Genomic DNA, 21204 nt, shown 5'->3' on the forward strand with positions numbered 1-21204 from the left:
AGCGATTTTCAACACACACATCACAAAATACGACACTCGTCGCTGCAACAACGATGGCGAATGGCGATGGCATGATGATGATGATGTTGGTGTCACTTCCGCTGGATTGGCATATGTGTTATTTAACATTTAACCTCCACCACCCAATTATAATGAACGGCCACGGAAATTAAAGTATTACAAAAAATAAGTACTCAAAAAGCACGAGCTAAAGCAATGGCAATGACGTCTGCCCGTCTACCCAATCACCATCCATCATCCATCCATCTAACCAGTTCGAACCAGTTCAGTTTCAACGGTTGAAACTTCAAACTTTCCGGACGCGCAACGGGTAGCAGTTGGGGTCTTCGCGGCTGCATTCCACTGGTTGTTATACGAAAATCTTTCGAAGTTCTAATCTCCCGCGCGTTTTGTCTTGCAATTTTTGAGCATAGCGAGAACGTACGCCGTGCTGTCCAGTGATAAAAGCTGTTGAGCGCAGCAGAGCTCGCAGAGTACTGTGGTGGACAACGTTTCTTTGTTCTCTGGCTTTCAAGTTTAAGGGGTGAGTTCACTCTTCATTAAAGTATGTGCCTGTTTCTGTACACCAAATCGCATGTAGTAGATATGCGTGGCATAATATCGGAATATCGTTTCCTCTATTTCGGCTTCGTATCACCGATTGAAGCATATTGGAAGTGTGGGTTGACCTGACTGCACTTGCATTCAAAGTAGTGATTAACGTTGTATGTTCGGCAGTACAACGTTTCATTAAGTGCCTTGGTTCGTCTTGGTGCTAAAACAAATACGGTATCACTAATTAATCATCGAGATTCACGAGTTTTCGATGACTGTTGAAGTCTTGAGTAAACGAAAGTCGACAGTTACGGTTTGCAGGGCGGACATGCCGGAACATAAATGCTGGTTAGTTCATTGTCATGTCAACCCGACTTCGGTTGTTGCATTTTTCGCTGGTAGTGAAACTACACACTGAAAATTTTGCGCAAGTACTTTTGTTTGCATATCATGGTTTCATTGCAACTGAATTTTTCTCTTTATAGGTGCTTGGACTATCTTGCATCGGTGGATATGAAAATAGTGGTAACCTACCCTACGAAACAGCTATTTGCACATAAGCTTAACAGTTCCCTGTGAGGTGAGGGGAAGCAGTTGTCTCTGACGTGTGACTGGTGTTGTCCTCCAATGTTCCTGATGTTCGATGTGCCCCCGAATCTTACTCTGGAGGGAGCCTCTTTAAATTTTTTGCAAATACAGTTGGTGGAAGACTTTAACTGCTTTCCATTCACATGGTTTCGAACTTTTTTTCAGATGCTGTGAAGGTCAGCAGGGAAGTGCGATGTAGAAGAAACGACTGCCAGAAGCTTGCTAAAGAACCGCACAACATGTGTGAGCAGCAGACAAAATATTCATCAAACGGTACAAAACTAGTATTTTTGTGCTTTGTCGTTTTGAGACATCCTTGGTATTGTATGGAGAACAGCGTGACTATGTCATTCCGTCTTACTTCACCCTAACAGCTATCTGGTAGTAGTGCAAGATTTGAGTTCCTAAAAGGTTTATTCACTGAAGTCACCTCAGCGCCATACTATAGGTCCCTCAATGTTTAGTCCTTGCATTTGTTCGCTGCATTATGCTTTTTAGGTGACTATTAACACCAAAAAATATGGAAATTGCTTGGATATTCTACAAATCACAGAGCAACAAGTTTTAAACACCAGATATGCGGTGAGTATAATATGGGTAACAGCTTGACTGAAATCTACAATAGGGCCGATGGCAGCAAATCTGCCTGCTAGCGACAGTGGCGGTCTCCTGCGGATGACGTCATGTGAATAAACTTGTATACTACTTGTACGTACTTATAATATTTGACATGGTGATACAGGTTTTGCTTTGTATTGTCTTTTATAATATACACAGTGTTTATTTTTATCCTGTACAGAATTTTTGCACCAAAGTTATGAGAGCAGCAGAGATGTTGTTTTAGCGTAATGCAGTGATGGAAGTGCTTAGCAGTCGCCTGCTCGACCAGGTAAGGTTGTGTGTCACGAGAAAACGCCTGTCACATTGATGTACTTTAACAGCGACAGCTGTCACATCCTCATTTCCCTGAGATCCTGGCAGCGTCCGCTAGAGCCCTGCGCAGATAAGATTTTTAGCATCTGCGTGCACATTATCCGATCCGCACCGTTGCATACGCAACTGTTTAGATCCGCAAGTTTCGAAGGACGCGTAAACACAGCCGGAAGAATGTTGGTATAATTTCGGATGCCTCCATGCTCTCATGGAAGGACTCGCGCCAAAATGCCTTCTCTCCTGTCTTGGCCGTGCATGGTCAAAGGTGAACCCGGGCATGCGCTCGCTGTCGGTGCGCAATACAAATAAATTGCTAGTAGAAAAATTACAGCATGCGGTATATCCGCATCTGACCTCGAGCCATCCGATCCGCACACTGCAGAAAGTGATAAATTCTTGTCCGAATCCGCAAGTATCTTACGGATATCCGCTTCCATCTGCAGATGGTGCAGGGCTCTAGCGTCCACATCAGGTAGTGACGCGCAAACAGATTTTCAGCTGTTGCTGTAATTTGTGTTGTGTAGCTGTAACAGTTCTGTGATTTTTGTACGTGCAGCTTCTTTTCTTTGTGTCTCTCAGATCAGTGTTGATACAGGTTTTGCTCTTATGTGGCCAGACAAGCATCCCGTGAAAGAGTGTGCATAGCCACTAAACAAACTAGTTAGAACTAGCAGGCTACATGATGCTTTCTGACATGTTTTGTTCTATTTTCTAGCCACACTGAGTCATTGGAGGCAGTGCTGCAGCGCCAACAATCACTCATTGGAAGAAAGGAATGAGGTGGCCATCAACACCCTGCTGCCAGTTCAACACTCCTCAGTCAAAACACAAGACGCCTGCTTGGCGGCAAAGTCAATCCAGTTTTAGACAGAGTTTTGTACCGTAGACTTCGTGTGTGTGTGTTTACTGCGAATAAATGTTTATGCTGAGATCCGTGTTGCTATCAATTATATCACATATCTGCATGAATGCATGCCAAGACGGTAGCAGGACTAGTCATGGTCTAAAATAGGTCTAAAGGTGGCTAAAGTAAGGTACAGGAAATGTATAACCCTAGACCTGTCTCCTGAATGGAGGGATAAAATTGGTCTAGCTGTAGACTTCATGTCTAATACATGGTTAAGTGTCTGACCCTGTTCCAGACATCCAGGTCAAAAGAATGTCTAAATCACGGCTAGGTACATAGACATCGGATGTCTAGGGCTAGGTGGCGTAACGTTAGACGTGTTATTTGACGTCTAGTGGACGGATACTAGACATTTGGTCTAATTGCCTAGACATTCTATAGACATTCCTTATCTCTTTTTTTAGACGTCATTTAGACGTTTACTAGCCCACCATGTGCTCCCTGGGGTAGTAAACCCCAAAATTTTTCCCGTTTGGTTACGTCATGCCACTAACAGTCACGTGTCGTAGATGTCTCCGAAAAATAACGCACGATTGCTCCCTTCTTTTTACATCTGCCAGATGTCCCAGGGTAAGTAAGACACTTTTTGAAGTCACATTGTGGACTTACACGTAACGTCGCATAGACGTGGCGGATATGCGCGACGTGTGCGACCTTTGTGGGACGTACCTAGGATATTTCTCGTTTACTGGGCAGCGAGGAACTTGAACGGAATATTTGACAAAGCTGCTTCACCACTACCACAAATCTCATCCTCAAGCCATGCTCCAGCAGCTCAAGCAAACAAACCGCTGTCTGCTAGCGCATGCGTACGCGAAGCAAGCAGACGGCAAGGCGGCGGCAAAGAAAGGCATGTGACATCACTTCTAGCGCATGCGCAGCGGAACTCATTTTCCTCTCCCGAAGGCCAAGTGATGCTGCCGTTCCTCGGCATGTACATCCTGTGGACATCCACAATATGACGTTTTTCAAAGCATATGGTCGTATGGATATCTCATTGATATCCTGAAATGATATTGGACATTTGGACCATATGTGGACATCCTCTGGAGATTCATGGTTGTCTGGGGTACGACATCCGTGTGTCACTGGTGCTAAGGTTTTAGGAAACCTTAACAAAACGTCGCGCATTCTTTCTGCATTCTTTTCCAAGTGATTTGACGAGCTGATTCAAACGCAGGGTTACAAAACTGACTTGGTAAAGGTTTCCACGCTATCTCTTGCGTATTCAAGTTTGAAACACTTCTGTTTTGTCTAGGCAAGTTTTTGCTTCCCTTCCTGAAGCTGCACAGAAGTGTGCTTCAGAAAAAAAAAGACAAAAAGAAAGAACGTTCATCAGATATGTAGGCAGTATCGCTCCAAGAGCTCTGCCAGACATACGCATTGCTGTTATGACTGATTTTGAATCGCTCGATCACTCCATTTCTTCCGCGAGGATGCGTCGAACTAGGCGGTATTCTATGTGTGGAAAGAGGAAAATATACACAAATCCCAGTAAACCAGTAATATCCCTAGGACATCCTTACAAGGTCGTGAACGTCCTGAATATCTGGACATCCATGCAATATCTGTGGGATGTCCCAGAACGGCATTCGCGTTTCTATTTTATCGAGTAAATCACATATGTCCTAGGTACGTCTGCAGGATATCGCGCTTTGGACATTTGAATGGAGGAAAAGCCTGGAGATCCCTGGGATACCCATGAAAGATCCAGTACACGAGATTTTGGGCACTGGTTGAACGTCACAGGAACGTCGCCAGGACGTTGACTGAAGATATGTCAATAAACGTGAAGTTTATGACATCTTGTTCCGACAGCCACATTTTTGTTCTGCTGAGAGCAAGCAAAAACTTCTGTAAATGTTAACTGGCTGGGGGACAAGCAAAATCGTTATATATTCCTATCGTTCGCGTGCTGCTAGCCGTGAAAGTATTTATCTATATTCGTAACGATCGTCAAGCAACAGTGGAATTTGATCACTTTTATAGCTCCACTCAGCAGCTAATCCCATTATAGATAATAGCTTGAATTAAAAACACAGTATCGGGCATGAAGGAATGTGAGAAACGTTATTGGTTATACCATGTCTCTGCAGATTCACGGGTTAATTGCAGAGAAGCACCTCCTCACCGTTACAGGTGTATCACGGCCCAAATACGTAACAAACTTGTCCAAACGGCCTTTATTACAGTATAAGCTCTGGGCATTTTGTCAGCATAAACCGTTGTGTTTCACAAGCAGGAGTTGGCATTGCACTAGTTCTAGTTTTAGTCCTAGCTTGTTGAGATAGTTATATGGGAGCCAGTCCTTGTGACTGGTCTTCCGCCACGATGCCAATACACGTTGTGTTTTAGAACTTGTCTCAGTTGTTGACTCTAGGATGGAAATAGGCGAAATACGAATAATGGGGTAACAAGCGGGATAAATGGTTAGGGAAAGCTTAGGAAGATGAGTACACAATCTTCTGTGGCTCATCTCATAGAGTCAACAATACAACCGTTGTGAATGCTCCCTTCAAATTCGCATACGCGGTGGAGGGCACAAAAAGGGAGCCTGCTCTTTTTAGTGTGGAAGCACGTGTGGTAACATGGTCAGCCTTTGTTGACCGCGCGTAAGAGTTTGATCGAACGCTGGCGGGGCTTACTACATTCCCTGGATTTTTGACCTGTTATTGATGTTCGAGGCATTTATTTCTACACACACACGGTAAAAATTAACATAGTACATAATACGTATGCCAATACATATATATTTACATACATATCAGAGTGGTGTCAGATATGTCTCAACTAAAAGCAAGTGCATGTTTGAGCCTGCTTGCACGATGTCCCACGCACGTCCATATATCCTAAAAAGACGTTCCCGGGATATTCGCACGATCTACAAATGACAAAGAAGTGCCAGTCCACAGAACGTCTCGGGGATGTAAATGGGCTCTGTGGCAAAGTCCGTGGGATATCCCAACGTCCGAAATAGGATATCCTGTAGACGTTTTCTGGATATATATGGTTTGCTGGGATGCGACGCATGCCCACAAAAACGCGGATAAGACAAACTGCTATCCCCTCGCGCAGATCGAGTCGCAGACACAGAACAAAATTAGTTTGGTTTTAGTTCGCTGGTCGTTGTCTGCAATGTTTACTTGATCCATGATTTCAACAGCAAAATACGGGTGCAGCTCAGCGATTCATGCGAAATGTGTTCAAGAATATTCTCTTCGTGCTCCGCAGTGGCGTCCTTTCTGTGTTCCAGCATCAAAACATAAACTTTTATTGTGTTCCACTACACAGACTTCCACCCTTCCACATCGGCAATCAGTTGTCACTCTATGACGAGGATAACAGATATGCTTGAGTTCGATTAATTCGTGACAAGAACAATCAGTATACAGCTAGCACAATCCGGCCACCTGGCTCTGCTCTACGCTAATTTGGAGAAAGACGGCGCCTTTTAGAAGTGGAAGGTCCGTAGTGTCATTGGCATCACGGCATGTCCGCGCCCAGAGAACCCAGAATCAGAAATGCGGGAGTAGCACAATCACAGTTGCACGTTATGTATCGTTGGTCATGTTACCCAATAGAGCTGAAGTATAACAACATAGAGAGCCGTGGCATCACTTACGATCGGATCATCGATTTGGCATCGGAAACCACCATTCACCGTAGGAAGAAGGGCCCTTTGTATTTGAAGACTACTTCTTAGGTTCTATCTAGATACGGCGGCGACCCTCCACTGAGGTGAGAGAGCTTCGTGCATGCTAGCTTACAGTTTTTGTATCTTGGTTGTGGGTTGATTTGTACAATACCATCTTTGGTTGGCACTGTCATTTCTGGCAGTCAGTTTCACCTCACATCTTGATCATGCGGTGTAACTTGGACATGCTTTTTCATTTCACAAACATTTCAGCGCACGTGCCATGTCACTGTATGGCGTGGGCATCACCAAATTGTCCAAGTGGGTCCAGGCATCGCCACGGACGTGCTCCAGGGCCACACAGACACCAAGCTATCTCTGTATGTATGCCCAATGCCAGGCATTTACTTATCCTTGCGTGTGTTTGGTTCTATGATGGAGGGTCTATACAGGGTGTTCCATGAGAGGAGGATGTCACTAAATTCCTAAAACGTATCTCACTTGAGAAAATTATGAAACCACTTGGAAGATGCTCGCCACAGTTCGAGGTTGTTTCTGTTACATATTAATTAAAGTGGGACTCCGCAACAAAGTCACTACAAAGATTGTGACATAGCGGAAACCCTTGGGGTATCAGGCACATGCATACAGAGTCCTTCCCAAAGTGTGCAGGGTTTATTCGAAAATTATTAGGAAGTGAGCGCTTCGCATCTGGGAACCAAGAGGGTGCTGAAAGCAGCACTGCTGACGTCATCCGGCATGGAAGAATGCAAGCTTCGTAGCAGACGACAATTGTGGGTGACGTCCAGTGCTGGGAAACTTTGAAATTGTTTGCGCTGGGCTAGGTACGGAGGCAGCGGGCAGGTAATTCATAGGTCGGTCCAGTCTAAGAATGCAGCCCGCGCAGCGATCTCCCAGCTAGCTGCCATCATGGATGATATTGTTCCATGTTGTGATTTGTTTCAGAGGTTTGGCGTTTGCGAGTAGGAGTTGGGAAGTAAGATGCTGGTTTGCCTGCACCGCGTCTGCGGGTACAAATCTAGTAAAACATCCATTTGGGCTTGTTGGTACATTTCCTTCCTCACGATAAAAGCGCTAAAAGAGACAAACGCGGACGTATTAAATTGTTGCAAGTAGCGCTCTACGTTGTGTCATCTGTGTTTGTCTCTTTTAGTGCTTTTATCGTCAAGGTACGAATTACTTATACCAATGCCACCTAGATAGAGAAAGTATTGCCTCCTCTCCCTCCTTCACTACGTGTAGATATATAATCAAAGATAACAAAGACTGTTAAGTGTTTACTATATACACATTAGAAACGAGACTTTCGTGCAGTAGGCTGCACTTCTTCAGGTTTCAGGACCTGTTACAAGTGGTGAAGGACATATAAAAAAACAAGTCACACGGCACAAGAGAAAATGGTGAAGAGAAGCCTCACCCCTTTCTCTTCACCCTCACCCTTTTCTGTTGTACCGTGTGACTTGTTTTTTTTTATATCTATATCCTTATATATCCTCCTTATATATCCATCCTTATATATCCTCAAACCTGAAGAAGTGCAGCCTACTGCACGAAAATCTGGTTTTTAATGTGTATATAGTAAACACTTAACAGCCTTTGTTATCTTTGAATCTGCATTGCCAGAAACTTGCACATTGTTTTTCTTCACGTTCTACGATTGAAATGTATAGTCAGAATTTGTCTGCTACTGAGATTCACCGTTCTGTGCATCCAAGAACCTACAAATGGTTGCAGCTTACTTGGAACCTGCGGAACTAATTTTTTAGACAAAAAGTGCAATACGCCTTCCAGAAAATCACTTTGCAAGGAGGACCGTTTTGCAAGTTTTTTTTTTTTTTTCAAAGTTTTCCCATTTAGTACGCGGGGACGTTCAATCACCGCTCGCTCACGACGGCTGTTTGTCTTCGTGGCCGCCAACGGTGAAGACACGCGCGCGATTGGTTGCTGCCGTAGAAAACACGAACCTGATTGGACACTACTATTAGTCCTTACGTCACGTCGACGACTAAGCGGGCCTCCTCCGTCTAGGTGGCATTGCCCGTACCCGCTCTCGGCCGTAAATTGAAAGAAGGGTTTGGGCGTACGTACGAGTAAATAACTGCACCCTCGCAGGTAACAAGAGCAGCAGGACCCGTGTAATGCGTCGCAAGCGGAGTGACGCCTGCAGCAACACCATCTGCACCATGGCCGAGTGGAACATGGGGCAGAAACCCTTCGTCTGCCAACTGTGCCTCAAGTCATTCTTAACCAGGGCCACATTGTCCAGCCACTTGAAGTATGTGCACGACGGAGAGGGCAAGTATGTCTGTGCCGTGTGCGAGAGAGCGTTCGTCTACAAGGACAGCCTGCAGCGGCACGAGCAGTTGCATTCCAACGACAGTCGATACACGTGCGGACGGTGCGGCCGTACCTTCAGGGACCACACCAACCTGTGCGCGCACGTTCTGGTCGACGGTGGCGACAAACTGTACGTGTGTACCCGCTGCGGGAGTACCTTCTCGGGGCTCGTCTCCCTGAAGAGCCACACGGTGTCCGCTCACACCAAGGACTTTGAGTTCCCGTGTCACTTGTGCGGAGAGGGCTTTTCGTTTCCGCGTGCGCGGAAGAGACATCTGCAGAAAAAGCACGCGGGTGCCGTGTGCAAGCAGTGATCCCATGGGTGCTTTCGTGCAGAGCCGTAGTAATAAAAGGGAGTCTAAAAATTAATAGGTCACGCTTATACCCGAAGCTCCATCCACTTTTCCAGCTTTCCGACCAACGTGGTCTTGAAATGTCGGGCGCTATCAATCAACCTATCCTCACTATTTGCCCCCTTATCCAACATGGGCAGCGCCATTTTGGGTGGCAAGTGGATTGGACGGGATTGAAATGGATAAGTATCGCAATCCGCAAAATGAGTGGATTTTTGGTGCAAATTAGATGAACACCACCTAGGGAGCTTAAGGCACGTCGGGAATTGTCGTCTGCTTCCGTCGTACTGCTGCCAGGAGAGCCACCTGCTGGGACACGTTCTGTTATCGGTATGATTTGTAAACAAATCTACGTGAATAGTTGGAATATAAAAGGCAAGAATGTTTATATCCATGAAATCATGCAATTAAATATAAGACTGTACAGCACAGTGCCATTTTTGTTATAATTTTGTTGTGATCACCTTGTTCACTACGCCTAACACTGGCGACAAAACGTATTATTTTCAGTTAGATATTGACGGATGAGCATAAGTTGAAACTGATTTTTGAGAAACGTATATGAGGATGTACATTTCCAGCTTAAAATCAGAGTAGTCTCTGAAAATTTTTTGTTACAAAATTCCCGCTTCACTGCGTTTGTTTTCGGTGCCATTTTGGGTGGCAGTAAGGTGTCATGGCGGCCCCCTTCGTAACAAACAAACCAATCAGAGGACCGAGACTGTGATTGACAGGTCGAGCCTCTTTTTGTGACTCCTCCCAATGTGCAAGTTTCCGGCGATAACGATTCACAAGTAAAGAGAAAACAGTTAGAGAGCATTAAACAGTTTAATTTGCGAAAAACGAGACTTTCGTGCAGTAGGCTGCACTTCTTCAAGTTTGAGGACCTGCTCAGCAGGTTTTGGTCTCTTCACTCACTTCATCATCTTAAAGAAGTTTTGTACTTTTTCTTCCACTAGAATCTTCCGTGAGGACATTGCTCGTGTGAATACACACTGTGTAACACCGCCACACGTCTCAATTTCACTGCCGAGCGACACTTAAACAATTTCGAGGAAGTAGGTTCTGGCACACACAAAGCCACACAGTGAGAGAAGATGAGGGAGAGCTGTGTCATTTTTGCGTTGGTCCAACTATCTCCTGTGTCACAATAATGTCATTCTTAGTTTCCTCAGAGGTTGGGCAATCGAAAAAAAAACTAAACTATAGTTCATGCTCTGACCTTGCTAAACTCTGCAGGGCAGAGATAGCACTTCTGTCACTTCTCTCCCATGTACGAGGGGTGTTCAAGTCAAACCGGGACTTTCTGTCTCCTGGGTGTACAAATGGCTCGCGCTACTTCTTTTTTGGCATTTTCACACGCGACAGGCCTCCGCGTTCACCACGTGGTGGTCCAAAGTTTGTGCAAAACAGAAGACACGTGCTGGACAAGATGGCCGACAATGAGGTGAGCGCGCACATCAAACAGCGAATTGTCATGAAGTTTCTCGCGAATGAAGGCGTAAAGTCATCCGAAATTCACAGAAAACTTCAGGCTCAGTATGGCCACGATACACTTAGCCGCAGCAAAGCGTTTGAGTGGTGCAAACGGTTCAGAGACGGCCGTACATCAGTGCTGGGCGAGCCCGGCAGGGGCGGCTCACAGCCCAGTGTCAGAGTTCCTGAGAACATCCAACTTGTGGAGCGCCTGATCCTCAAAGACCGACGGATAACATGTCTCGATATCAATAGTACATATAGTGCTATCAATAGTGCATATTACTACCAGGTTCTCAGGGATGTGCATAAGGCGCTGAAGCAAAAGCGGCCGGGCCTCATCACCAAAGGGGTCCTCCTCCTACAGGACAATGCACGCCCGCATACCGCACATCTCACGACACGCACCTTACAGGAACTTGGCTGGGAGTTGCTGCCACATCACCCTTACAGTCCAGACCTCGCCCCAAGCGATTTCCATCTCTTCGGGCCACTGAAGGCGTTCCTTGGGAGCCGCCACTTCAGCTGCGACGACGAGGTCAAAAATGCGGTCCGATCAAGGCTGTAAGGCCGGTAAGGATTTCTACGCTGATGGCATCCAAGTCCTCGTGAAACGCTGGGACAAGTGCATTAGTGCAGCTGGAGATTACGTCAAAAAATAAAACTAATTTCTTGCCTCTAAGTTCATTTTACTTTTGCGAAAAATGAAATGTCCCGGTTTGACCTGAACGCCCCTCGTACATTAGCTTGTGACACTGTAAGTGTGTGCTTTGGCCGAAATGTGATCCTTGTGTGGCTTCTTGCCCGTGTGCATTCGCTTGTGACGCACCAGACTCGTTCGCTGGCTGAACACTGCAGCACAGAGATCGCACTTGTGTGGCTTCTCTCCTGTATGCGTTCGCTTGTGATTCTGCAGGGTTGTGCTGTGACTGAACTCTGCAGGACAGAGGTTGCACTTGTATGGCTTCTCTCCTGTGTGCTTCCTTTGGTGAACGCGCAGGCCCGTGCTGTGACTGAACTGTGCAGGACAGTGATTGCACTTGTAAGGATGCTCATTCATGTGTATGCGCTTGTGACGCTGCATGTTCGTGCTCCGGCTGAACTGTGCAGGACATAGATCGCACTTGTGTGGCTTCTCGCCTGTGTGCATTTGCTTGTGATACCGCATTGCGGTGTGGTCACTGAACTCTGCGGGACAGAGGTCGCACTTGTACGGTTTCTCACCCGTGTGTATTCTTTCGTGAACGCGCAGACCATTGCTGTAAGTGAACCGTGCAGGGCAGTGATTGCACTTGTATGGTTTCTCGCCCGTGTGCTTTCGCTGGTGATTCCGCAGGGTAGTTTGGTCGCTGAACTCTGCAGGACAGAGGTTGCACTTGTATGGTTTCTCACCCGTGTGCGTCCTTTTGTGAACACGCAGGCTCGTGCTGTGCTTGAACTGTGCAGGACACAGATCGCACTTATAGGGATGCTCATTGACATGTATCCGTCTGTGACGCTGCAGGTTTGTACTCCGGCTGAACACTGCAGGACATCGATCGCACTTGTGTGGCTTCTCACCCGCGTGCACTTGCTTATGATTCCACAGGGCAGCGTTCTCGCTGAACTCCTCAGGGCAAAGGTTGCACCTGCACGGCTTCTCACCCGTGTGCGTCGTCTTATGAGTATGCAAGTTTGTGCTGTGGCTGATCTGCGCGGGACAGGCATCGCACTTGTGTGGCTTCTCACCAGTGCGAGCCCGTGAGTAAGTCTTCAAGTGGCGATGGTTAAACTCCGTGGGACAAAAGTTGCACTTGTGTGCCTTCTCACTAGTGTGGTTCCACGTGGAATTCTCACACACCTGGGACTCGTGACTGTGTATGAACTTGTGGTGTCTCACTTGTGCCTGCAGCATTGACGTAGGACAGACTGTTGCGGAACATGTGTTGTAGGCAAATGTACAAGTGCACGTTGTCAGGCAAACGCAACACTTGTACAGCCCGTCTTTCTTGTGGCTGAAGGTCGATGACTTTCCTGCCTCTTGGGTGTCATTCTGGTCTGGAGCATAGTCTTTGTGGTTGGTATCCGTGAGTTGATTGTTCATAGTGACTAGTGCGGTGATCTCGAATCGCGGTTCAACTGTCGTTGTGCTGATCTCAAAGAGTGCATTCGAAGAAGTGCAACTTGAAGATACTCGATGACAAGTGCTTCTGGGCTGGTACTCAATATGAAGCATGCCAGTGCTTTCGCTTGCTCCTGTAATAGCAGAAATCAGACACTGAGAATGTGGACAGTCCGGTAGCCGACTAGCATTAAGTGTAATATTTGCATCTTTTTTGCATAACAATGTAGTGCCCTAAAGAGGCCACTTTATTTGTGGCTGACGGAAACCCAATAGTTGTCTGCCATTTTGTTCCGACGCAACCGGCACTGTAGTGCTTGTTAACACTGCAGTGGCTCCCACAGCTGCAGTGTACAGTAATAGGGAGAAGGAAAGTGGGGGAGGTTTGACTGCCAGAGACGAGGTGCAAAACGAGGTCGAAAGCATTTGCGATTGGATAGTTCCTGCATTGTCGTTCTTAAAGGAATTCTCTTCACAAAACAGAGGATGACCTCACTAAGATTGTGACCCGAGTAATGCTGAGAAAATGCAGGCTGATTACGGGGCACCAATTTAGATATTTTTTGTACAAACACTCCCGCAATTTTTCTCCTAGTGCACCCTCATCCGTGGTTCCGTGGTTTTGGGGAAAAAGGAGTACCGTACTTGGTCTATTTCGCTAGGATTATCACTTTCCACGCTGAGACAGGAAGGTGACGTGGGTTTTAATCCCCGTACCGGCCATGCTGCCCGGGGTTTTCCCGCAGACTTCTTGAACGAATATTGGTACAGTTCCCTGAAGTCTGCCCAGGATGCACAGTACTAACCCCTGTGTCCCTCCACTCCTTCCTGCTGTCCTCTATCCATCTGTCTAGGTGCGCACACCACTGTTGCTTCACTGTCACTAATACACCTGCACACAAAAGATTGAAGCCGCTTTTCTTCACCTATCTTCTTCACCTGTCCGTGTATTCACACGAGCGACATTCTCACGGAATATTCTAGTGGAAGAAAAAGCGAAAACACTGCTTACAGAGCCGAAGTTCCGTCCTGCGCTATGTTGAGCATTCGCACGGTGCAGAATATCGGGAGTGGCGTACTCCGCATTTAGCAGACGACACCGTCAGCATGTTTTCCTGTTGTCTGCTACGGAATATCTTGTGCCTGTGTAGCAGGATATTCCCCACGGCTAGTAGTATATGTGAAGACACGACATTGAGCACTCGCGCTCACGTGACAGCAGAAAGCTATGACATGTTTCGCATCTTCCGCTTCTGGGAGAATGTCACTCATGTGAATACACGGCATCTTTCCTAAGACTGGTTCCTCGTGCTGTCAGCTTCTAATTTTCTTTTTTAAGACCGGGAGTAAAAATCTGATTTTCTTTCAGGAAGCATAAACCAGGGCAAAATCAGGTGATAAAGCAGATTCCCGCCTGAAAAAAAAAAAAAGAAAAAGAAAGAAAGAAAGAAACAAAAAGAACTTGTTGCATTTGAGAACATAAAAAGTGGTATAGATTCATTATGGGATAAAGGCACTAAAAGAAGGGCGACCACAGGAACGTAAAGAAACCAACAGAACAGAGTGCTGTTGGTTTCTCTACCTTGTGTGATCGTCCTTCTTTTAGCTCTTTCATCCCATAATGAATCTGGACCAAGAAGCCCAAAGACAAGTGTGAATAGAAGTGAGGTTGCGAATCCAACCACAAATATTACACCATTTTGCATTACAATAGTTATATTCCACTTTAACCCTTTAGTCGTGTATGTGTCCACTTGGGCATTTGGTATATTATAAGTAGAACCTGGAGTGTCTGGGGAATATTTATTCTAAATTCTGAGAGTAAAAATTAGGTAAATAAACGCGCAAAAAATTCATGCACATTCGGGTGGAAAAACTTGCAGTACGTTAAATTCAGGGGGAACTTGGGCTCAGTTACTCAAACTAACCGAACTGGTTCAGTACAAACGGTGATGAGGAAACCTTACACACACTGGTTTGATGTAACAATGAAACAAAATGTAATATGACGTTTCGATGCCTGTTCGAGCATCTTCATCAGAATGAAACAAGAAACGGTACGCCATTTGAGTTCTAAGGAGAACTCAGATGGCGTACCATTTCTTGTTTCTTTCCAGTTGTTTTGTTGTTTCTTTCCAGTGTGTGTAAGTTTTCCTCACAATGTCCCCTGGGTTTTGGTCTATCTTCAAATGGTGATGTAACTGCATTTGCTGCCAAACAAGTTAATGTGCATCCCTACAGACGTCTCAATGAGCGCAATTTGCCGGGTAAAAATCTGGTTTCCCCCTAAAGAGACAAGCTTCAATTCGTGGAAGAATCGGGTTAAACACTAAAACTTCAGGCTCTAATTATAAGGTGGAAGCACTCGGTTGGAACTGTCAAATGTTCTCTCACTGGTTGAGTAGGTTGACCTATTTCATGTTATCTGGCTACTCCCTCAACCACAGCAGGGTGGCGACAGTGGTTCCCCTCTTGTGGGTGATTCATCTCTAGTCCTCCTGAACCACACGAGACTGTCATGGCTTACCAGTTTTCTCGGTTGGAAATGTGTATTGGCTAGGCCTCAGTTTACGTTTGCAATTAATGCTGCAAATGTTGAGATAAGACAAATTGTATGAAGCGCGTCTCACAGCAACTCTGTCTACTTTGAGACTCTTCCGCAGAAGAGAGTGTGACTGGAAAGGTCACATTTGGAGGACATTTCTATCGTGTCCCTTTCTCGGTGCACACCCTGCCACTCAGACTTTTCGCGAATAAATCGATAATAATAATAAATAATAATTGCGTGTTTATGTCGCGAGACAACTGAGATTATGAGCGGTTGGTCTGAGGATCGCTTTTGCCCACCTCGGGGGTTCTTTAATGTGCGATGAAAGCTAACCACATGGCACCCCGTATTTAATGTCCCTCGTGGACGACAACTTGTACCCTGCCACCAAGGTACTGGCATCCTCGGCCGGGTGGCAACCCTCCATCTCGGGATCAATTGACCATTTTGTATTTACCTTCTGATGCGGAGTCATGTCCGTGTCCCACTTGCTCCGGTGCTGCAAAAACTGCAGTGTTATAAGGCTCTGTCTTGACTTCTATGATTGGATGATCATCTGAAGAGTCGTCAAGAGGTTCTTCTTTAATGTTGCACATCCCAGCTGTCACTCCTGCAGTAAAACAAAAAAAAGGAAGAAGTAAACTTGTCACACTGTAAAACTTCGAGTCAAGTTATACGGTCATCCCCCATTTCAGCCAGTCCCTTTTCTGAATCCAGTTACATTCCACTGGCTCTTATTTGTACATACTGCATACGAAAATACCAGTCCAAGGGACTTGGAATCTTGCGTTCTAAAAATCATGTCCAATATATGGATGCACGACTTCTACGTTGGAGAGATTCCACGAAACATGCACTGTTTGTATGGTACATTGTTTACAGATCCGTACTATATGACTGTTCCTCGGGAATATTCCATAACGCGTTCCTGAGTACAGAGTTCATGGAAATGTTACTGAGACACATTACTTTTGAGCACTGCACAGCACATTTGCCATCTGAGAACGTAGATTACAGAATCTTAAAAAGACATGTTTCTCCTATGAACATTTATAGGGGGGAGGGGGAAGTATAGTGCAATCAACAGATGCTATTTACAAACCTGCGATTCCCACTGCGTTGAAATGGGGTAGTTTGTATCCGAGAGCCGTAGTGAACACACAGGCAGCCAAGGACGGACCTTTGATGCCCTCGAGAAACTTGGCAGTACGTTGTGGGGGCTCTGGATGCCAGCAATGGCCACTAACTACTTCTACAGTAATTTAACTATAACTACTAACTACTTTGCAATTGAGTAGTTTAACAAGTAGTTCAACTACTTTTCAGGGGAGTAGTCAAAGCGACTTCTTTAACTACTGCAATATAGTTTAACTACATCTATAACTACTTAACGTTGTCCATCAACACCAATCCCTTGTAGTAGTAATAATAATAATAATAATAATTGGGTGTTTACGTCGCGAGACAACTGAGATCATGAGCGACGCCACAGCGGTCGGTCTGTGGATTGCTTTTGCCCACCTGAGGGTTCTTTAACGTGCGATGAAAGCTCATCACACGGCACCCCGTATTTAACGTCCCTCGCGGAAGACGGCGTGTCTAAGCAACTTGTACCCTGCCACCAAGTTGCTGGCGTCCTCGGCCGGGTTCGAACCCGCGATCTCGGGATCAGAAGGCGAACACGCTACCGACTGAGCCACCGAGGCCGGTAATCCCTTGTAGTGTTCTTGGACACCTAAATATGAATCGCAAGCAATGACGAACTTTGGCTCGAGCCATTACTACGGTCGTCGAATACAAAGCTTGCGGCGAGATTCTTTCTGCGCCTACGTGATAAACAAAGTTGCAGAATTATTTCGCAGCAAATGAGGCTTCACTAGACAAGCATTAAAAGTGAAGACTTAGTACACGTGCACGATACAATTGCTCTGCACCTCCGTTCTCATCAAACAAGTAGCGCAAGATAAAAGTTGGAAGCACAATCGTGCCGTAAAGCTTGCGGCAAAATCGGAAGTAGTTGGTGTCTTCGGTAACCTAACTACTTAAAATAGCAGTTTAACTAGTAGTTGCCACTACATTTCTGCAAGTAGTTGATAACTACTTTTTAACTACGATCAGGTAGTTTAAAGGGACTATGAAACGATTTTTTTCTTCGTTTCATCCGAAAGAAGACATTTTTCTGAGTCTAGAACCGAAATTTTACTTTCGTCGCGCGAGCGGATTTCTCGGGAGCGAATTTAAACGGAGCGGCGAAGGGAGGACAGCTGGCGCCGCGCGGTGACGAGCTGCCGAGCGGAGACACAACGGGTAACTTGACGCGACCACGGCCGGCTCAGCAACACGTCGTCGTGACGTGTTGCTGAGCCGGCCACATCATCGTGACGTGTTGCCGAGCCGAGGCATCCCGCCAGGAGCATGCGCCGTAGGATCCCGCGTATGCGTTCATCGGGAGTGGAAATCTCCATGACAGCAGCTTTCGCGCAATCGGCAGATTTCGGCAGTGGCGGCAGCCACAGCGCGAGCTCGCGGCATTACTTGCCATTGTGCAACACCGGTGACGTAACGGGGAACCGAAGAGCGGTCCGTACAGTTACACCATCGGCAGGGAAATATGCGCGGGAGAGGAGGAACGCGGAAGAGACATTTCCAGCGCGCGCTCCTCGCAGAGTGGAGCGATTTCGTCCGGAAAAATTTGTGGCATATTAGTTTTTCTGCGGGAAGAACAGTTTCCATCGAAAAAAAGTATGGGCGTTCGGGAAATTTCATAGTCCCTTTAACTACATGTAGTTAACTACTGGCCATCACTGCTGGATGCTCCTTAAATTTCCAGAACATGGTGATCAGGGCTGCATTTAAACGACAAGCCGTTAGAGAAATCCGAGACGGATGCATGTGTTGGCAGCCCGCGGTTGGATTTGCTTCTGTATACATTATTGCAAAGGGGATGCACGGGCACACTCAGGGTGATACTAAGGCTGCCCGTGAAATGGAATGAAGCCTTATGAAAATTTGCCTGTCCACTGACATCTTTTGGACATTCTTCGGCTCCTTTGACTATTCTTTCGACTTTGATTTCCTACAGACAATTGCTCAAACAATTCCTGTAGACGGCCTTTCTTTTACCTGAAAGTCTAAAGGGGTTGCACCAAAGGAAATCTATTGACTGCCTTTGGACTTGGCTTTTCTTCATTGCCAAAAGACGAGTCAATAGGTAATCTGCCTACACTGAGTACACAATTTACTGAAATACTACTACAAGATATTCCGCAAGATCATTTCATAAACCTTAGCTGTCTCAGTAGGGCATGACATACTGAAGCCTCGCTATGACACTTTCCTCGGGGTCATGCCGTAAAACATTTACGATCCGATTATGTAATTTACGAAGAATTTTACCGCAACCATTTCCTCTCGATGGAGATCCACCACAGTACTGTTCCTGTATCCGTCCCTGTTCATGTGGGCATGCAGCATCAGGAGGTTCCAATTCTACTCTTGATATCTGACCACTGAACTTTGGGGATAGCTTCATCTGTTGCTGCTGTGAATCCATAGGGCTGCGACACGATGAGGCAAACACATAGGTGTCCCTTAGCTCTTCTTCAATGAGAGGGAAACAGTTACCACCCTGTGTCCCTGAAATTACACAAAGGAGACAAGCTGGTGACATTTCAAACAAATATATATATATATACAGGGTGTCCCAGCTAAATGCGAACAGATTTAAAAAAATATATAGATATATATCACTTTTTTCGTGATGAAGCCAGTTCCAATGTAGCATATGCTGAAGGGCACTCCTTAAAGGTGACTCCGCACCAAAAACGTGTTGGGATAACAGTGCGACATCAATCCGTACCGTATGATATATCAGTTAATACAATTTCACATCCCCAAGTGTCCCAGATGATTAAAAAATGAATATTTTCCTTCGAGTGATTAGGCGCTCCTCCACGGAAAAGCAGTGCAAGCAACACTGTGCTTCACCTCACTGGTATTCCTCATGTACGGCTTTCTGTAGGTTTTGCTGTTACCGCTGGCGAATATTTTAGAACGAAATCGAGGAAGCACACGACTGGTCATTCGCACGACACAAAGAACTACCAGTGACATCACGCATGGTACAGGAGGTAGTAGAAGGAACCTTCAGAAATTTTGGTTTCATTTTGAGCTGACCAGCTCTTTTGGCAACTAACGAGTCCCCGCTTGCCAAACCAACTGTATTTCTCATTTCGGAAGAATGTATCCAACTTATTTACACGGCCATTATAATAGTTTCGGATTGTCTCTGAGTCTCCCTTTAAGAGGGCGTCAGCAAACTCCTGATTAACTTTCAATTATTAACTTTTTAATTATAAAAGCTACGACGTTGTCCCAATGAGAACATCTGGTCCCTTTGGTCACCTGATGGCGTAGGCATTTTCCGAACAAGAATCCGTTGGATAGATCGATAGACAGATAAAATCGTGAAGGAATACTATGTGTTGCTTTATTTTCTTGTTTGGACATCTTCGGAGACGCGTCTTTCCTTCACCCTCAATTTGACAGGGTGAAAGAGCACAGCGCTGCCTCATGTGTCAAAGATGAGCTTTAACTTGCGGAAACAAAACAACAGCAGAGGTATCGGGTGACGCTATCAGAACTGTCCTTATCTTGGGTTGCATTTTCTGTGTTATCTTTCAATCTTTTTCCAGGACGCAAGAGGCGGCACTGCGCTCTTGTTGTAGAGCTATTATGGAACAGCAGAGTTCACAAGTGATAGAAGAATGGTGACTTTATGGTACACACTCTTTGATCCGAATAAATTTCTTTTTGTTCGTTTTTCTTTCTTTCTTTTTTTTAAGGAAATGAAGTTCTTATAATTCTCCTTTCAATGCATTCAGGCTTCACTGTAGTTTTGAAAACAGTGTAGTTAGAACCTACCTTCTGTGGCACATGTTATATTTAATTATATCCAATGTTAATTCTGCAGGCTATAATGTCAAACGGCTAGATTAAACTTACTGTTTTCTCAATTACTCGAGCATAGAGTCGGTGTCTTGCTCCTTGAGGATCCAAGACACCTAAGATAGCACGGAACAAAGAATGTTATCAATAATAGAATTTCCCTCGGCGAAGCCGACATGCAGAAACGCGACGCCTTACCATTTACGAGATACGTACACACCACATTTGGAAACTCCGAATAAAGAGTAATGACTACTTGTAGTCAAACCCTGAAACTACTTTGTACACATTACTAGAAGCTTAGGATGTCCACGACTGTCTCATGAAAGCCTCTGCCAAACGTTGTTTACATAATGCAATGAGCAACACAGCAACACACAGGCGCCCTAGTGAGAGCACGGAGACCATTTACGGAACGGGCACCCATTCAAGGTACGGAGGAGGTGAGGACGTAAGGGGGCGATGAGCAGAAAACACATGGGCCCGTTTCCTGCTTCTCGTTACCATGACAACAAGAGTTTCGGTTTCTCGACAAGTGTGTTCTCCGTCGCGTTTCACGGCTTTGGGGCTTTGGCATGTCGGAGATTGACTGAGGGAAGAAATCTTCGGAAGATTTCTTCCCTTTGAGCAAGATTTAATCTTGCTCAAAGCGTCATTCAAAGGACGGGCCACTGAGTGACGACTATAGCAAAACTTTTCAAACTGAAAAAGCGGGACACCCACGACCCAGCATCTATGCTACGGCAAAGTTCAACAGAAATATTGTTGACCTCGAGACATTTCGGAAACTAATTGTGTCGGAAA

The 21204-nt window shown here is 45.7% G+C and overlaps 2 protein-coding genes and 1 long non-coding RNA gene across 6 annotated transcripts; 2 read left to right on the forward strand and 1 right to left on the reverse strand.

Moving 5' to 3' along the window:
- The first annotated feature begins 256 nt into the window (after positions 1 to 256).
- LOC135371586 (uncharacterized) lies at positions 257 to 3005 on the forward strand. 2 transcript variants are annotated; one of them, XR_010415649.1, is made up of 5 exons: positions 258 to 544; positions 1041 to 1135; positions 1309 to 1416; positions 1943 to 2032; positions 2792 to 3005. It is a non-coding gene; the product is annotated as an uncharacterized LOC135371586 (long non-coding RNA). The 2 variants fall into 2 exon arrangements; XR_010415648.1 differs by having other exon boundaries at positions 257 to 544; positions 1309 to 2032.
- A 3460-nt stretch (positions 3006 to 6465) lies between these two features.
- On the forward strand, positions 6466 to 9344 carry LOC135371573 (oocyte zinc finger protein XlCOF15-like). Its single transcript, XM_064605564.1, has 3 exons — positions 6466 to 6721; positions 6891 to 6997; positions 8751 to 9344. Exons 2-3 carry the CDS (start codon positions 6901 to 6903, stop codon positions 9287 to 9289), a joined length of 636 nt encoding a protein of 211 aa, XP_064461634.1. The 5' UTR covers positions 6466 to 6721; positions 6891 to 6900; the 3' UTR covers positions 9290 to 9344.
- On the reverse strand, positions 7903 to 21108 carry LOC135371572 (zinc finger protein ZFP2-like). 3 transcript variants are annotated; one of them, XM_064605562.1, is made up of 5 exons: positions 20617 to 21108; positions 20458 to 20516; positions 18850 to 19089; positions 15911 to 16063; positions 7903 to 13039 (listed from the first exon to the last, which is right to left on the reverse strand). In XM_064605562.1, exons 3-5 carry the CDS (start codon positions 19004 to 19006, stop codon positions 11547 to 11549), a joined length of 1803 nt encoding a protein of 600 aa, XP_064461632.1. In that variant the 5' UTR covers positions 19007 to 19089; positions 20458 to 20516; positions 20617 to 21108; the 3' UTR covers positions 7903 to 11546. The 3 variants fall into 3 exon arrangements, with proteins under 3 accessions (XP_064461632.1, XP_064461631.1, XP_064461633.1); XM_064605561.1 differs by having other exon boundaries at positions 20599 to 21108; XM_064605563.1 differs by lacking the exons at positions 18850 to 19089; positions 20458 to 20516; positions 20617 to 21108 and adding an exon at positions 16556 to 18841.
- Positions 21109 to 21204: the final 96 nt, after the last annotated feature.

This window comes from Ornithodoros turicata, unplaced genomic scaffold, assembly GCF_037126465.1.
Source record: "Ornithodoros turicata isolate Travis unplaced genomic scaffold, ASM3712646v1 Chromosome113, whole genome shotgun sequence".
NCBI lineage: Eukaryota > Metazoa > Arthropoda > Arachnida > Ixodida > Argasidae > Ornithodoros > Ornithodoros turicata.

Excerpts from the sequence above, each read along its gene's own strand:
- LOC135371572 (XM_064605562.1), bottom strand. The coding sequence starts at position 19,006 with ATGGATTCACAGCAGCAACAGATGAAGCTATCCCCAAAGTTCAGTGGT. Across the intron at positions 16,064-18,849 it reads ATCGAGAGGAAATGGTTGCG|GAGTGACAGCTGGGATGTGC; the intron begins GTAAAATTCTTC and ends GTTTTACTGCAG. Across the intron at positions 13,040-15,910 it reads ACATGACTCCGCATCAGAAG|GAGCAAGCGAAAGCACTGGC; the intron begins GTAAATACAAAA and ends CTGCTATTACAG.
- LOC135371573 (XM_064605564.1), top strand. The coding sequence starts at position 6,901 with ATGTCACTGTATGGCGTGGGCATCACCAAATTGTCCAAGTGGGTCCAG. Across the intron at positions 6,998-8,750 it reads ACAGACACCAAGCTATCTCT|GTAACAAGAGCAGCAGGACC; the intron begins GTATGTATGCCC and ends GCACCCTCGCAG.